We start from the raw sequence: 15,097 nt of genomic DNA, 5'->3' as shown, positions 1-15,097 counted from the left end.
GCATAGAGTCGCCTTGCTTTCTCTCGCATGGACGTCTTTAGAGTGGCCATGTCCATTTCCTCGTGGAGGCTAACTACCCTCGTGAGGGGAGGGTAAGCAGGCTCCACCGAAGCACCTTATCCTACAGGCACTGGAGGGTCTGCGTCTGGGAGGCACTAATCGTGGCACAAGCAGTCGACCCAAAGGTGAGGGAAGGATGGACGACCATCTGGTACACCCGAAGCTTGGCATCGAGGTTCAGTTGCTTGCTGTTGAACAACGGGTACAACGCTTTTATCAGCTTGTCTCCCTTTTGAGCGACGTACTCTACACGTCGATGGAAGAGCAGTTTGTTATCCCTCTGGACACCTAGGTATTTGGTATCAGGGGACCATATGACCTGGACGCCTCCAATAGTGATGCTGTGGCGGAGGATGGGCCGCCGTTTAGTGAAATTGACTGCCGTAGTTTTGGCAGCATTGAGGGCAATCTTGTTTGAACGACACCAGGTCCCTGTCGCGTTCACTGGCCTCTGCAAGCGAGCAATAAGCTGGTCTGTGTTACGGCCGGTGGTATAAAGCGCCGTATAATCTTCCAGATCAAGGAGGAGCCTGCCCTTGGGATTAGCAATGCGAGAGTGCCAAGCCGGATGCTTGGCGTTGAGATCTGCCCCAACAATGAGTTTGTCAAATGATATCAAGGCACAGAGGTCTATTTCAAGAAGTGATGGGATAGGGTTCAAATACGCCGCAGCAAAAGTTATAGCTCCAAGGTGGGTAGAAACAGTGACTGCCGTAGCCTCTATATGTTCGAGTGGTTGGAGAACCTCATGATTATGGACGAGTATCTTACGCAGAAACACTGCCGTGTCCCACCTCGGTGATGGAGTCTGTCAGTGCGATAGCAAATGATGTTGCGGAGACGAAATTCATGAGTGGGTTTCCGGTGGGTTTCTGAGACAAGTAAAACGTACACATGGTGGTCCTAGAAGAAGGTGTTCAGTTCAGTCCTTTTACCTTTAAGGCCATTAACATTAGAAATATAGACTACTAGGTCCCGAGAGGGCTGATGGTCACGAGGTGGGCGATTCGCCATTGTAACAAAATCTGGCTGAGTCTGTCAACAACGGCAGTGACCTTAGTGAGCCCGTCCTCCGACCAACAGATCTTAGTTTCACCACACGTCGTACTGTTATTCTACTGTACATACCGTAAACCATCTCTGCGTGCTCAGTCATTTAAAAATCATAGAATTTATTTTACCTTAGACCTAACAATGTAGCTGCAGTTTCATTTTTGTTCCATAATTATTCCAAATTATACTCACTAATGCAAAATCCTATGATGCTTGTGAAAGATTTTGCAACAAGAAGTTGTAACGTGAATGCAGGTAGCGACATCTAGCGGCCAAACGTCTTCATTCGTTTGTACAGCACTGCATGCGTCATATGCTGAATTTGATGCTAGCTACACACAAGGTGTTTTAACCTACATTTTCGTTATGTTGGACAACTTTTCAAAGTGCTATAAGTCTTTTCATGTGTTATATACCAGTTTTATATACTAGTCGACTTACATAAGAGATATTTTCTTATCAAATTCCGATCGACTGCGAAATGAAAAGCACAGCGAAAGTCAAAAATGTTTTATTTGCAACATTGGATTGGATTGTTTGGGGGAAGAGACCAAACAGCGAGGTCATCGGTCTCATCGGATTAGGGAAGGATGGGGAAGGAAGACGGCCGTGCCCATTGAAAGGAACCATCCCAGCATTTACCTGAAGCGATTTAGGGAAATCACGGAAAACCTAAATCAGGATGGCCGGACGCGGGATTGAACCGTCGTCCTCCCGAATGCGAGTCCAGTGTGCTACCACTGCGCCACCTCGCTTTGTTTATTTGCAACATCCGACTACTTTTCAACATAGTCGCCGCACCGACTTAGACATTTGTCCCAGAGTGGTACTAATTTTCCAGAACCTTGTCATAGAAGGCAGCCGGCTCTTCTTTTCATCAATTCTCTACGCTCGTCTGGAGCTCGTTGTCTGTGGCAAAATGCTGTCCTCATAGTCCACGTTTCATGTGAACAAAGAGATGAAAATCACAGGGATCCAAGTCCGTGCTGTACGGCGGGTGATCAAACACTTATCGTCGAAAACAATGCAGGAGAGACTTTGTTGCATCTTCTGTCTGTGGCGGAGTATTTGCATAAAGAACGACAATGCCTAGTGACAATATTCGTCTTCGCTTGTTCTGAACTGTCCTGCGTGGACGATTATCTAGAAACGAATGATCATCGATTGACGTTCGCTTCCTTCTCTGATGTCGTGCTTCAGATTTACTGCTCCACTGTCACCCTTTGCTGCAACGTATGACAGTTACGTTGTATGGGCTGCATGAAATCAGATGGAACTCCTCAGCATGCAGAAATCGAATGACAGCACGCACCTCACAATTCGCGTGAGACTTTATTGTTCAAGCAATCTTTAAGTGCTCTCTGTTCACTCAGAACTGGATGCGATCGACACTTCGCAACACATCTGCGCTAAACCTCCTCGGAACTTCATCGTGGTTTTAATTTTACAATCGATCTGAACTTGAAAAAATAAATAAAATAGCCCTTGTAGCTGACTCACGTCATTTACATTGTCGCTACTTCCAGCACTAAAATAAACTAAACTCCGTCCGAACAGGCCTTGGAAGACCCAACGGTATCGACCGGCCGCCGTGTCATCCTCAGCCCACAGGTGTCACTTGATGCGGATGTGGAGGGGCATGTGGTCAGCACACCGCTCTCTCGGACTGTGGCAGTTAACGAGACTACTTCTCAATCATGTAGCTCCTCAGTTTGCCTCACAAGGACTGAGTGCACCTCACTTGCCAACAGCTCTTGGCAGACCAAATGGCCACCCGTCCAAGTGCTACCCCAACCAGACTACACTTAACTTCGGTGACCTGACGGGAACCGGTGTTACCAATGTGGCAAGGCCGTTGGCACTTCCAGTACAGGTGTATATAAATGTAATTCTCTCTGGGATAGTTATACCATCGACTAACTGTGCCATGTCTCATCACCCCACTACATACATTCCTACTACCTCTGTCATTCATACCACCCCACACCTGCTCCTTCTGTTTTAACCTACCAACCTACCAACCTTTCCCTCACCCACACCCGTTACCACACTCTCGTCCTGATCTGCAATTATTTCCTTCCCATACCTCAGCCTTCCCTCAAACTCTTTACCACCTTCGCTCCACAAAGATTCAGTGTTTATTCAATCCATGACACTAACTTCCACACAGTCTTCTCCTCAAAATCATGTTCAGCCATCAGATCTTCCTCGCTACCTTCAACACTGCCTCCAAATTCAAACAACCCCAATCTCCTCACTATCCCTGACCCTCTCCGCCGAGATGACGAAGGATGGCCCTGAAATTACAGCAGAGGAGCTGGTCTCCGAACTCAGTTCCCTTCCTGCCATAGAAATCTGCAAGACCCTCCACATCTACAACCCAGGACCACCTTCCTTAAGAGCATCTTAATTGAGTTTGCTCCCATCCTCGATTACCTGCTTACAGAGGGTGCCCTGCTTTACAACTGCCAGCACAATGTCCAACACTACTGTGTTCGGATGAGGGCTGAATTGGCATCCCTTCGCTCTCAGCTTCAGGCAGTGTTGGCTTCGGTCACACAGCCTGAGGATGTTGCCAATGGGCATCACTGTGGGGGTCCGGACGGAGGTTTGTCAGGGACGGCCAGTTCGTCCCATGCATCCCCCGATCGGACTACGGCTGTGGCTGTCCGGGATACTGCACACATTGAAGTTGACCACTCACCCATGGTAGAATGGGAGGTCGTCTTGAGGTGTGGCAGGGGGCGAAAGACATTCTGGAGGGCTTAACGCAAGGCCTTTCCAGCTTGTCTGACGAACCAGTTTCAGGCTCTGTCTCCGGCTGATACTGATGTTCTGCTGGACATGGCTTCTTGTTCCTGTTCCAGAGGTTGCCCCTCAGTCTGCAAGATCCGGGCGGTCACAGAGGGTGGGCTTACTGCTAGTTGGGAGCTCCAACGTCAGGTGCGTAATGGGGCCCCTTAGGGATATGGCTGCAAGGGATGGGAAGAAAACCAATGTGCACTCCGTGTGCATGCCGGGGAGAGTCATTCCAGATGTGGAAAGGGTCCTTCCAGATGCCATGAAGGGTAAAGGGTGCACCCATCTGCAGGTGGTCGCTCATGTCGGCACCAATTATGTGTGTCGCTATGGATCAGAAAATCGTCTCTGGCTTCCGGCGACTATCTGATTTGCTAAAGACTGCCAGATGAAAGCAGAGCTCACCATCTGTAGCATCGTCGACAGGACTGACTGCGGACCTTTGGTACAGAGCCGAGTGGAGGGTCTGAATCAGAGGCTGAGACGGTTCTGCGACCGTGTGGGCTGCAGATTCCTCGACTTGCGCCACAGGGTGGTGGGGTTTTGGGTTCTGCTGTATAGGTCAGGAGTCCACTACACACAGCAGACGGCTACACGGGTACCAGGGGTTGTGTGGCGTGGACTGGGCGGTTTTTTAGGGTTGATGGCCTCGGGCAAGTACAGAAAGGGCAACAGCCTCAAAGAGTGTGGGGCAAAGTCTGGACGTGCGGGGACAATCGGTATTGTAATTGTAAACTGTCGAAACTGTGTTGGTAAAGTACAGGAACTTCAAGCGATGATAGAAAGCACCAAAGCTGAAGTCGTTATAGGTACAGAAAGCTGCCGAAATTTTTACAAAGGCACAGACGGTGTTTAGAAAGGATAGATTGCATGCAACCGGTGGTGGCGTGTTTGTCACTGTTAGTAGTAGTTTATCCTGTAGTGAAATAGAAGTGGATAGTTCCTGTGAATTATTATGGGTGGAGGTTACACTCAACAACGTAGCTCGGTTAATAATTGGCTACTTTTACCGTCCTCCCGACTCAGCAGCATTAGTGGAAGAACAACTGAGAGAAAATCTGGAATACATTTCACACAAATTTCCTCAGCATGTTATAGTCATAGGAGGAGATTTCATTTTACCAGATATACACTGGGACACTCAGATGTTTAGGACAGGTGGTAGGGACAGAGCATCGAGTGACATTATACTGAGTGCACTATCCGAAAATTACCTCGAGCAATTAAAAAGAGAACCGTTCCTGGAGATAACATCTTGGACCTACTGATAACAAACAGACCCGAACTTTTCGACTCTGTAAGCGCAGAACAGGGAATCAGTGATCATAAGGCCGTTGCAGCAGCCCTGAATATGGAAGTAAATAGAAATATAAAAGAAGGGAGGAAGGTTTATCTGTTTAGCAAGAGTAACAGGAGGCAGATTTCAGACTACCTAACAGATCAAAACGAAAATTTCTGTTCCGACACTGACAATGTTGAGTGTTTATTGAAAAAGTTCAAGGCAATCGTAAAGTGCGTTTTAAACAGGTACATATCAAATAAAACTGTGAGGGACGGGAAAAACCCACCGTGGTGTAACAACAAAGTTAGGAAACTACTGCGAAAACAAAGAGAGCTTCACTGCAAATTTAAACGCAGCCAAAACCTCTCAGACAAACAGAAGCTAAACGATGTCAAAGTTTGCGTAAGGAGGGCTATGCGTGAAGCGTTCAGTGAATTCGAAAGTAAAATTCTACGTACCGACTTGACAGAAAATCCTAGGAAGTTCTGGTCTTACGTTAAATCAGTAAGTGGATCGAAAGAGCATATCCAGACACTCTGGGATGATAATAGCATTGAAATAGAGGACGCCACGCGTCAATCTGAAATACTAAACACCTTTTTCCAAAGCTGTTTCACAGAGGAAGACCGCACTGCAGTTCCTTCTCTAAATCCTCGCACGAACGTAAAAATGGCTGACATCGAAATAAGTGTCCAAAGAATAGAAAAGCAACTGAATTCACTCAACAGAGGAAAGTCCACTGAACCTGTCGGAATACCAATTCAAGTCTCTAGAGGAACGGAACGTTCCAAATGATCGGAAAAGAGCACAGGTAGTTTCAGTTTTCAAGAAGGGTCGTCGAGCAGATGCGCAAAACTATAGGCCTATATCTCTGACATCGATCTGTTGTACAATTTTAGAACATGTTTTTTGCTCGCGTGTCATGTCATTTCTGGAAACCCAGAATCTACGCTGTAGGAATCAAAATGGATTCCGGAAACAGCGATCGTGTGAGACCGAACTCGCTTTATTTGTTCGTGAGACCCAGAAAATATTAGGTACAGGCTCCCAGGTAGATGCCATTTTCTCTGACTTCCGGAACGCGTTCGATACAGTTCCGCACTGTCGCCTGATAAACAAAGTAAGAGCCTACTGATTATCAGACCAGCTGTGTGGCTGGGTTGAAGAGTTTTTAGCAAACAGAACACAGCAAGTTTTTCTCAATGGAGAGATGTCTACAGACGTTAAAGTAACCTCTGGCGTGCCACAGGGGAGTGGTATGGGACCATTGATTTTCACAATATAGATAAATGACCTACTAGATAGTGTCGGAAGTTCCATGCGACTTTTCGCGGATGATGCTGTAGTATACAGAGAAGTTGCAGCATTAGAAAATTGCAGCTAAATGCAGGAAGATCTGCAGCGGATATGCACTTGGTGCAAGGAGTGACAACTGACCCTTAACGTAGACAAATGTAATGTACTGCGAATACGTAGAAAGAAAGAACCTTTATTGTATGATTATATGATAGCGGAACAAACACTGGTAGCAGTTACTTCTGTAAAATATCTGGGAGTATGCGTACGGAACGATTTGAAGTGGAATGATCATATAAAATTAATTGTTGGTAAGGCGGGTGCCGGGTTGAAATTCATTGGAAGAGTCCTAAGAAAATGTAGTCCATCAATAAAGGAGGTGGCTTACTAAACACTAGTTCGACCTATACTTGAGTATTGCTCATCAGTGTGGGATCCGTACCAGGTCGGGTTGACAGAGGAGATAGAGAAGATCCAAATAAGAGCAGCGCGTTTCGACATAGGGTTATTTGGTAAGCGTGATAGCGTTACGGAGATGTTTAGCAAACTCAAGTGGCAGACTCTGCAAGAGAGGCGCTCTGCATCGCGGTGTGGCTTGCTGTCCAGGTTTCGAGAGGGTGCGTTTCTGGGTGAGATATCGAACATATTGCTTCCCCCTACTTATACCTCCCGAGGAGATCCCGAATGTAAAGTTAGAGAGATTCGAGCGCGCACGGAAGCTTTCCGGCAGTCGTTCTTCCCGCGAACCATACGCGACTGGAACAGGAAAGGGAGGTAATGACAGTGGCACGTAAAGTGCCCTCCGCCACACTCTATTGGGTGGCTTGCGGATTATAGATGTAGGTGTAGATGTAGAACACTCCAAATCCCTCAACCACATACTATCATTGCCCGAGTATCTCCTTTATAACGATCATTTCACACCCGACTGCAAAAATCCAATCACTTGTCCTCACTGTAAAGTTGCCTACTTCCTTAAAAAATGCTCAAACCTCGATTCTCCTTCCACCAGCAACGCCTGCAATCATAGCCACGATTTCTACTCTGCAAAATGCAGAGCCAAACCCCACCCATTAAACTAGAATTAACGGTGCCTGCCCGACCTACTGATAATCCTATTCATCCCAATAATTCCCTCAGCCATCTCCCACTGCCAACAATATCCTTAGATTTCTCAGCATCGTCCTTCAAAATATACAATAACGTCCAACAAACTTTCCTTGCCGCCTGCCGCATGTTTACTTCATTACCCAATCCACGTACTCTAGAAACTAAGCCCATTTTGTATTTACCCATTTAGACATCCTCAGTTAAATCCTCTCTGTATCTCACCCACAGAACCCACTCTCTAGCCTCGCCTTTTGGTGTGACAGCAATGGGGCATCCTGTACCACATCCGCTTTCTACCCACCAACAACACGTCAGTACCTTCATCCTTAATGTAACAACCCTCCAACGCTATTACGCCATCCTAACGCTTTCCTATATCCTTCACCATATAGATATTCTCCTCCCCTGGCCAGAGGCAACAGACCACCACAAGAACATTCTTGTTCGGCCGCAACTCTTATGCAATGCTCCCACCGAACAACTCACCCTCACCCTCTTCTTAAAAACCATAACTGTTACCTTTGCAGACATCAAAATCTGGCCTAATAATCTCAGCCCCTGTGACTTCCTCACTCAAATTAACCATAAATTCCCAAACTGTGTTATTGCCTCTGACCTTAACATCCATCGTAGTCCCCAGTAGGCCGCCAACAGTGGCATCAGTTCAGACTCCCTCCAAGATGATGTTGTCCTCATCCTGAAAGCAGTACTGCTCCACATATCGTCCCAGCTTCTTCCGAACACCTTTGATACCTCATTGTAAAAGCCCTCGATCCAGCGGCAAGTGGCCACCTACCAGTTCTCCTCACCATCTCCTACGCACCACATCATCCAAGACACTACGAATTTATTAAAAACTAAAAAACTTCGGGACTGTCGCCCTCCCAAGTATGGAAAGTATTCCGTCGATTCACTGGCAGTTACTTCATCCCTCACCATCCGCTCCTCCACAACAACCCGGCAACCGGAGCAGACGTGACCATGTCGGGTCCTATCTCTGTGACCTCTTGTAGATTCCTGGCTGCCTTAATTTACAATATTCTCTGTTCCTTACAATTTATGAACGCACAACTACCGTTTTCCCATCCCTATCTCAAAGTTTGGACGACATACTACAAACAGAATTAAGTATACCAATCACAGCACACAGCATAATGTAACTACCTCAGAAAAAAACACTTCCCCTGGTTACGATTGCATTACCTACAGACACCTCAAAGAATGCTCCTTTCCTTTCCAGTCACACTTAGAACCCTTTTTCCCACTATCCTCTCGACAGGTTACTATCCTGTAGTGAGAAAAACCTCCAAAATCCTACTTTTCCTCAACTCGCACAAACCTCCTAATGATACCTTCTCCCACCACCCCACCTGGCTCACCTCAGTTTTAACAAAGTCTTAGAATTCATAGGCTACCAATGTGCCCATCAACATCTGAACCATCACAACCTTCTTCCTGTTGACCAGTATGATTTCTATCGCCACTTCTTCTCTGATGACCAGCTCCTGCAGCTCACTCATTTGCAACCCACAAGCTCGTCAGTTGTACATCCGCTATTTTTTTCTCGTTCGATCTAGAGAAAGCCTATGACAGTGTATGACATTTGGGTCCCCAACTCCAGACGTATGCATTTCCAGATAGCTATATCCACCTTATTGCATCATTCCTAACAAATAACCCATCCCCTGCCTCTATTAACAATACAAATTCCAATACCTTCCATTACACTGCAGCTGTGCCCAAAGACTCGGTCCCCTTTCCTCTCCTTTATCTCCTCTACACTGCTAATATGCCCATACAACATCCTTCAGCATGCTGATGACACTTTTTCGCCGTCCTCCACCCTACAGAGATCTTTACGATCCCTACAGCTCCACTGCAGTTAGTTTACTTCCTGGTGTAACCAACTCCTCAAGCTCAACACCACCGAAAATCAGGTAACAATAGGATGAACCACCTGCATCTTCCATCTCCATGCTTTCTACCTTACAGTTTGATTAACAATTTCATTAAGATACCTTGCAATAACCATCGACTGGCAGCTAGCATAGAAGCCTCACCAACTAACGAACCAACAGAAATCTCAGAATAGACTAAACCTACTAACTGGCCGAACTTCTGTCTTCCACACCTACAAAATGTCGATCCGACCCGACTTCTCCTAGGAAAATGTTGCATGGAGATCCGCCTCACATAAGTTGTGTAAGTCCCTTCAGATCCTGAAATGTCATGCACTCCGTCTCACTTTGCACATCCGTTTAACTTCCTCCACAAGGGTCATTTACCATCTCATCAAATTTCCGCCTTTCCGCCTTTCTTCCCTCGCACTGAACATATCTGAACAGCCTACACCACCTGAAACTCGACTCCAATCATTCTATACTTTCACCTCTAACTTGCAATCCCATTACACTGCCGCGCTCCTACCGACACATCCTATCAATCCTATATCTGCCTGTCACATCCTCTCCTTACACAGTTTCGATAATCTCCCTCTACCAGATCATGATGGAAATGGAAGAGGATGTAGATGAAGATGAAATGGAAGACATGATACAGCGTGAAGAGTTTGAAAGAGCACTGAAAGACCTGAGTCGAAACAAGGCCCCGGGAGTAGACAACATTCCATTAGAACTACTGACAGCCTTGGGAGAGCGAGTCCTGACAAAACTCTACCATCTGGTCAGCACGATGTATGAGACAGGCGAAATTCCCTCAGACTTCAAGAAAAATATAATAATTCCAATCCCGAAGAAAGCAGGTGTTGACAGATGTGAAAATTACCTAACTATCAGTTTAATAAGTCACAGCTGCAAAGTACTAACGCGAATTCTTTAAAGACGAATGGAAAAACTGATAGAAGCCGACCTCGGGGAAGATCGGTTTGGAAAAAATGGCTCTGAGCACTATGGGACTTAACTTCTGAGGTCATCAGTCCCCTAGAACTTAGAACTACTTAAACCTAACTAACCTAAGGACATCACACACATCCATGCCCGAGGCAGGATTCGAACCTGCCACCGTAGCAGTCGCGCGGTTCCGGACTCAGCACCTAGAACCGCGAGACCACAGCGACCGGCGACGACCTAGGGTGCAGGTGGTACTAAGAGATGAAGAGGTTGTCATAGGAGAATAATTCATAGCGGGCCCCATCAAACCAGTCAGAACTCTGCTCACGGACAAGTTATTAGAGGTAGTATAATTAGCGACTATCATTGCAACTAAATTGGGCAACCATCAGTTCCAGTTAATACCGCTACTCCAACGATGTAGGACCAAAACAGCTGAGTTCGGGAACGATGGCGGGAATTAAGGGACCCGACTAAAAAACACCAAAGGTAAATAATGGAAACAGAATTTACAAGGTGACTCTATGCATTGCATACAGTATCGTGGAAGGACAAAATTAACAAATTGATTTCACAAACTAGGGACGAGTGGCAGCTAGTAAAATGAGGTTCGATCGCCAAAAATAACGAATGGAAACGTCCCCCCCCCCCCCCCCCCCGTCCAGCTTATCGTCTCCATCTCCTCCACACCCACATCCCAAGTGCTTATAACCCTTGTTCATCTTCTCGTCTCAGCGTCCATGTTTCTGCCCCATATAGTGCCACACTAGAGACAAAACATTTGCCAAGCCTTTTCTTAGACCTTTGTATAATTTACCACATAACAGTCTCCTCTTTCTGTTGAATGCCTCCTTCGCTATGACAGTTCAAGTTTTCAGTTCCTGGTGACATCTCAAGTCTTCAGTTATTGTGTTTCCAAAATATTTAAATCCATTTAATTGGCTAATGGTAGCTTGTCTAATTTTAATATTTGACAGTCTGCGTCTTGTAATGATGACCATACTCTTTGTGTTTGCTGTGTTTATTTACATCCCACATTCCACCCAAGCTTCATTCAGATCTTGGAGCATGTTATTCACTGTCTGCTCATTTTCTGCCACTAATACCATGTCAACAGCAAATATTATACATTCTATTCTCTTTCCACCAATACATATTACTCTTTTACCATCTAAGCGTTTCGTAATAATCTCTTCAAGTTATGCTTTCAACTTCAGTGGGAAAAGGTAACAAGGTTGTCTAACACCTCGTCCAAAGTTGCTTCCTTCTGACATTTCATTTCCAATCCTTATCCTTACTTTTTGGTGCAAATATAGATTCTGTACCAGTCGTCTCTATTTGCCGTCTACTCCTTTCCTCTCAGAAATATCCATCAGCTTGTTCCGCTAAACACTGTCAAAAGCCTTTTCTAAATCTATAAAAACAGCAAAGATTTCTCTCATTCCTCTACCTTTTTCCATATATCTTTCCCCAATAGATCTTAACGGGCCAATAGCATCGATTGCTCCTTTTCTTCTTCTAAATCCGAACTGCTCCTCTTCAATCCCTCTATCCAGCTTGTCATATAGTCTTCTACTCAACACTATCCGCAACACTTTAGCTGCATGAGAAATTAGACTGATGGTTCTATGCTCTTCACATTTTTTGGTGTTTCTCTTTTTCTCACAACTGTTCCAAGGAAGTCTTCAGGCCATTCCCCTTTCTCATATATCTCATTACAGAGGCAGACTATTCCTTTTCTTGCCTTGTTTCCCAGACTCTTCAACAGTTCTGCTGCCAAATCATCAATTCCGCATGCCTTACTAGTCTTCATCTCCTTCACCGCCTTCTCTACTTCTGCTTCCAAGATGGTGAATCCCTTTCCATCTTCCGGCACATATTGCTCCTCTTCAACCTTAATTTCACTTTCTTTTTCATCTTCCTTATACAGACATTCAATGTACTCTTGCCATCTCTTCAAAACCTCCTTTCTGCTCTGCAGCCCTCTAATGGCAATCCTAAAGTAATTGTAGACAATTTTATTTCACGCAGACCTAACAGAATATTTTAAAACTAATTCCCTGCGAATAATCTCAACAGTTTACTTCTTTCATGAGGAATGCGAACATAATGTAAGACTCGCAAGCACTCGTTCAGTGTCATACAAGCAATATTTACCCCACACTCGTTCTCCGAATGGGCCGTGTAGAATATTAATACGTCGCTTTTGCCACTGTTTGGCGGTGATACGCAAGGTGTACGATTCGGGTGAGGGGGGGGGGGGCGGGGGGAGGGATGAGACTGACCGGGGTTTTGGAGCAGCTGCTCGAGGTACTGCTTGTCGACGCAGAGCGCGCCCAGCAGGCGGCGCGCCGCAGGGTCCGCCGCGCACGCGCTGCCCGACGCCGGCCGGCTGCTGGGGGCGTGGCCGTGCTGCGCCGCGGCGCTGGCGCTCGCGCTGCGACGCCCCGCCGCCGACCCCGAGCTGGGCACCGACGTGGCCGCCGTCTCCTGCTTGCTGTCGTCTGGCGGCGTCTGCGCCAGCGCCGCAGGGGACTCTGCCGGTTCCGGCGTGAGCAGCAGCGTCTTCCCTGCCAGCATAAAAGGTACAAACACCTCAGACAAAGTTTACAACTCCGGTTTTTTCATGTAAGAACGCCTATTCATTCGTCGGCCAAACTTTCTCGTGAGATAAAATACCATCAGACTTAAATCGCTAATAACTGTCAGATCAACAATGAGTAACCAATAGCTGGCCCACCCAGCTAGCCGCGCGGTCTAACGTGCTGGTTCGCGAGCGGGAAATCGTGCAGGCGCCCGGCAGGAATCCGCCCGGCAGATTAGTGTCGAGGTCTGATGTGCCGGCCAGCCTGTGGATGGTTTTCAAGGCTGTTTTCGATCTACCTTGGCTAATACGGGCTGGTTCCCCTTATTCTGCCTCAGTTACACTGTGTCGGCGACTGCTGCACAAAACCGAGTTCCACGTACGCGTACACCATAATTACTCCACCACTCACACATTTTGGGTTACACTCGTGTGGTATGACACGTTCCCGGGAGGTCCACTGGGGGCCTAACCAATAACCCGGATTCGGTGTGGGGCGGCGGTGGGGTGGGTGGACTGTGTGGCCTGCTGTGGGGTTGTGAACCACTGAGGGCTAAGACGGGACGAAGCCCCTCCGTCGTTTGTAGGTCACCGGTTTAATACATACATACATACAACCGATAGCTGACCCCACAGTTGCTAGATCATGTCTGTATGTTGTTGTTTAACAGTATTTGTTTGGCCTGTGTGGCTGCATCCAGGTAATTGTTACGAATTGATTTTCTATAAAATTATAAATTGGTGTGGTGTAGCATGGAAACGCATGCAGGCAGTTGTATAAAACACTCTCGGACTTCATGCCGCATCACTTCAGGATAAAACCTCGAGCTTTCGACGATTACCTCCGTCGTCTTCGGCAGGAGTAACCGACTGTAAAAACTGCTGCTATGGTGGCCTTGTGTAGCCCATAGATGGCTTCTAATCGGTCAGTAATTAAGTAATGCTGTCGCAGATGGTGTCAACGTCTGCACTAGAGTCACCACCTCTCCGGCGGTAGCATAAACATTGGGGCGAATATCTCTGGGTCTCTCTGCATCGACAACTCGCTTCCATGCACCGTTAAGATTATATCCCCTGTCATATTTGAAGATTTTCCAGCACTTTCATATGTCTACAGCCTCTTCAGTTATAGAATCCCAGACTGAAGCAGCTTGGGACAAACCTTTTATTTCGTCAAACAGTATTTTATGTTTGTGAGACTGTGTTCAACAACAGCTGATTTCTCCCATTCTCGATTTTTAATGTGCCGTTGATGTTCTGCACAGTGGTTGGAAAAGGCGCAAACGGACTGACCGCTGCAACTGCTTCCTCATTAACAACAGATGTTTGTAAATCCAAGGGAACCTGAGACCAGGACTGTCTTTAACAGGTCGTAGTTTCTACTTTACCTTCATAGGAGGTCGGAAAATAGATCTGATAACTCGTCCTCACAGGAGACTTCCTACTTTGCTGGATACAGCGCCACAGAAGGGAAGGAATGTAGTCAGTGGCAGTCAGCAGCTCATCGCGTGAATGTTCAACATTTTCACATTTCCTATGCTTGCAGCACATTGACTTCATATCACGTGACCCATAGCCATTCTTTTGAAACACATACTTCAGATGTTTAATTTCAGGATCCAAGTGGAAGTCGTCAGAAACAGTTTTTACTCTGTGTACCAGAGTATTTAAAACTGCTCTCTTCCGGAGTGGTTGGTGAAAACACTGAGAGCTAAGATATCAATCGGTGTGCATCAGCTTGCGCTACACTGAATGGCCGAGACGTCCATCCAACTTCCGTTATAACAAAACATCTAAAAATAGCAGCCTTCCCTCTTTCTCTGACTCAACAGTGAACTGCATGTCTGGGCGCATGCTCGTCACATGTTCATGGAAGTGATGAAGAGTTTCTACACCATGTGACCGGACCATAAACGTGTCATCAAAATAAAGATAAAATGAAGATGGATGAAGGGCAGCCAAATTTAATGCATGTTCCTCAAATGGTTCAAATGGCTCTGAGCACTATGGAACTTAACTGCTGAGGACATCAGTCCCCTAGAACTTAGAACTACTTACACCTAA

The 15,097-nt window shown here is 46.4% G+C and overlaps 1 protein-coding gene across 1 annotated transcript in view; it reads right to left on the bottom strand.

Moving 5' to 3' along the window:
- Window positions 1-15,097, bottom strand: part of LOC124594356 (outer dynein arm-docking complex subunit 4-like) — a 109,271-nt gene that overhangs the window by 8,794 nt on the left and 85,380 nt on the right. Inside the window, exon 5 of the mRNA XM_047132724.1 lies at window positions 12,735-13,019. Within this exon, the coding sequence (XP_046988680.1) occupies window positions 12,735-13,019 (285 nt within the window). The remainder of the gene's footprint in view (window positions 1-12,734; window positions 13,020-15,097) is intronic.

This window comes from Schistocerca americana, chromosome 2 (assembly GCF_021461395.2).
Source record: "Schistocerca americana isolate TAMUIC-IGC-003095 chromosome 2, iqSchAmer2.1, whole genome shotgun sequence".
Lineage (NCBI taxonomy): Eukaryota > Metazoa > Arthropoda > Insecta > Orthoptera > Acrididae > Schistocerca > Schistocerca americana.
The sequence above is the reverse complement of the archived record's forward strand: the minus strand, read 5'-3'. Positions and strand labels throughout refer to the sequence as shown.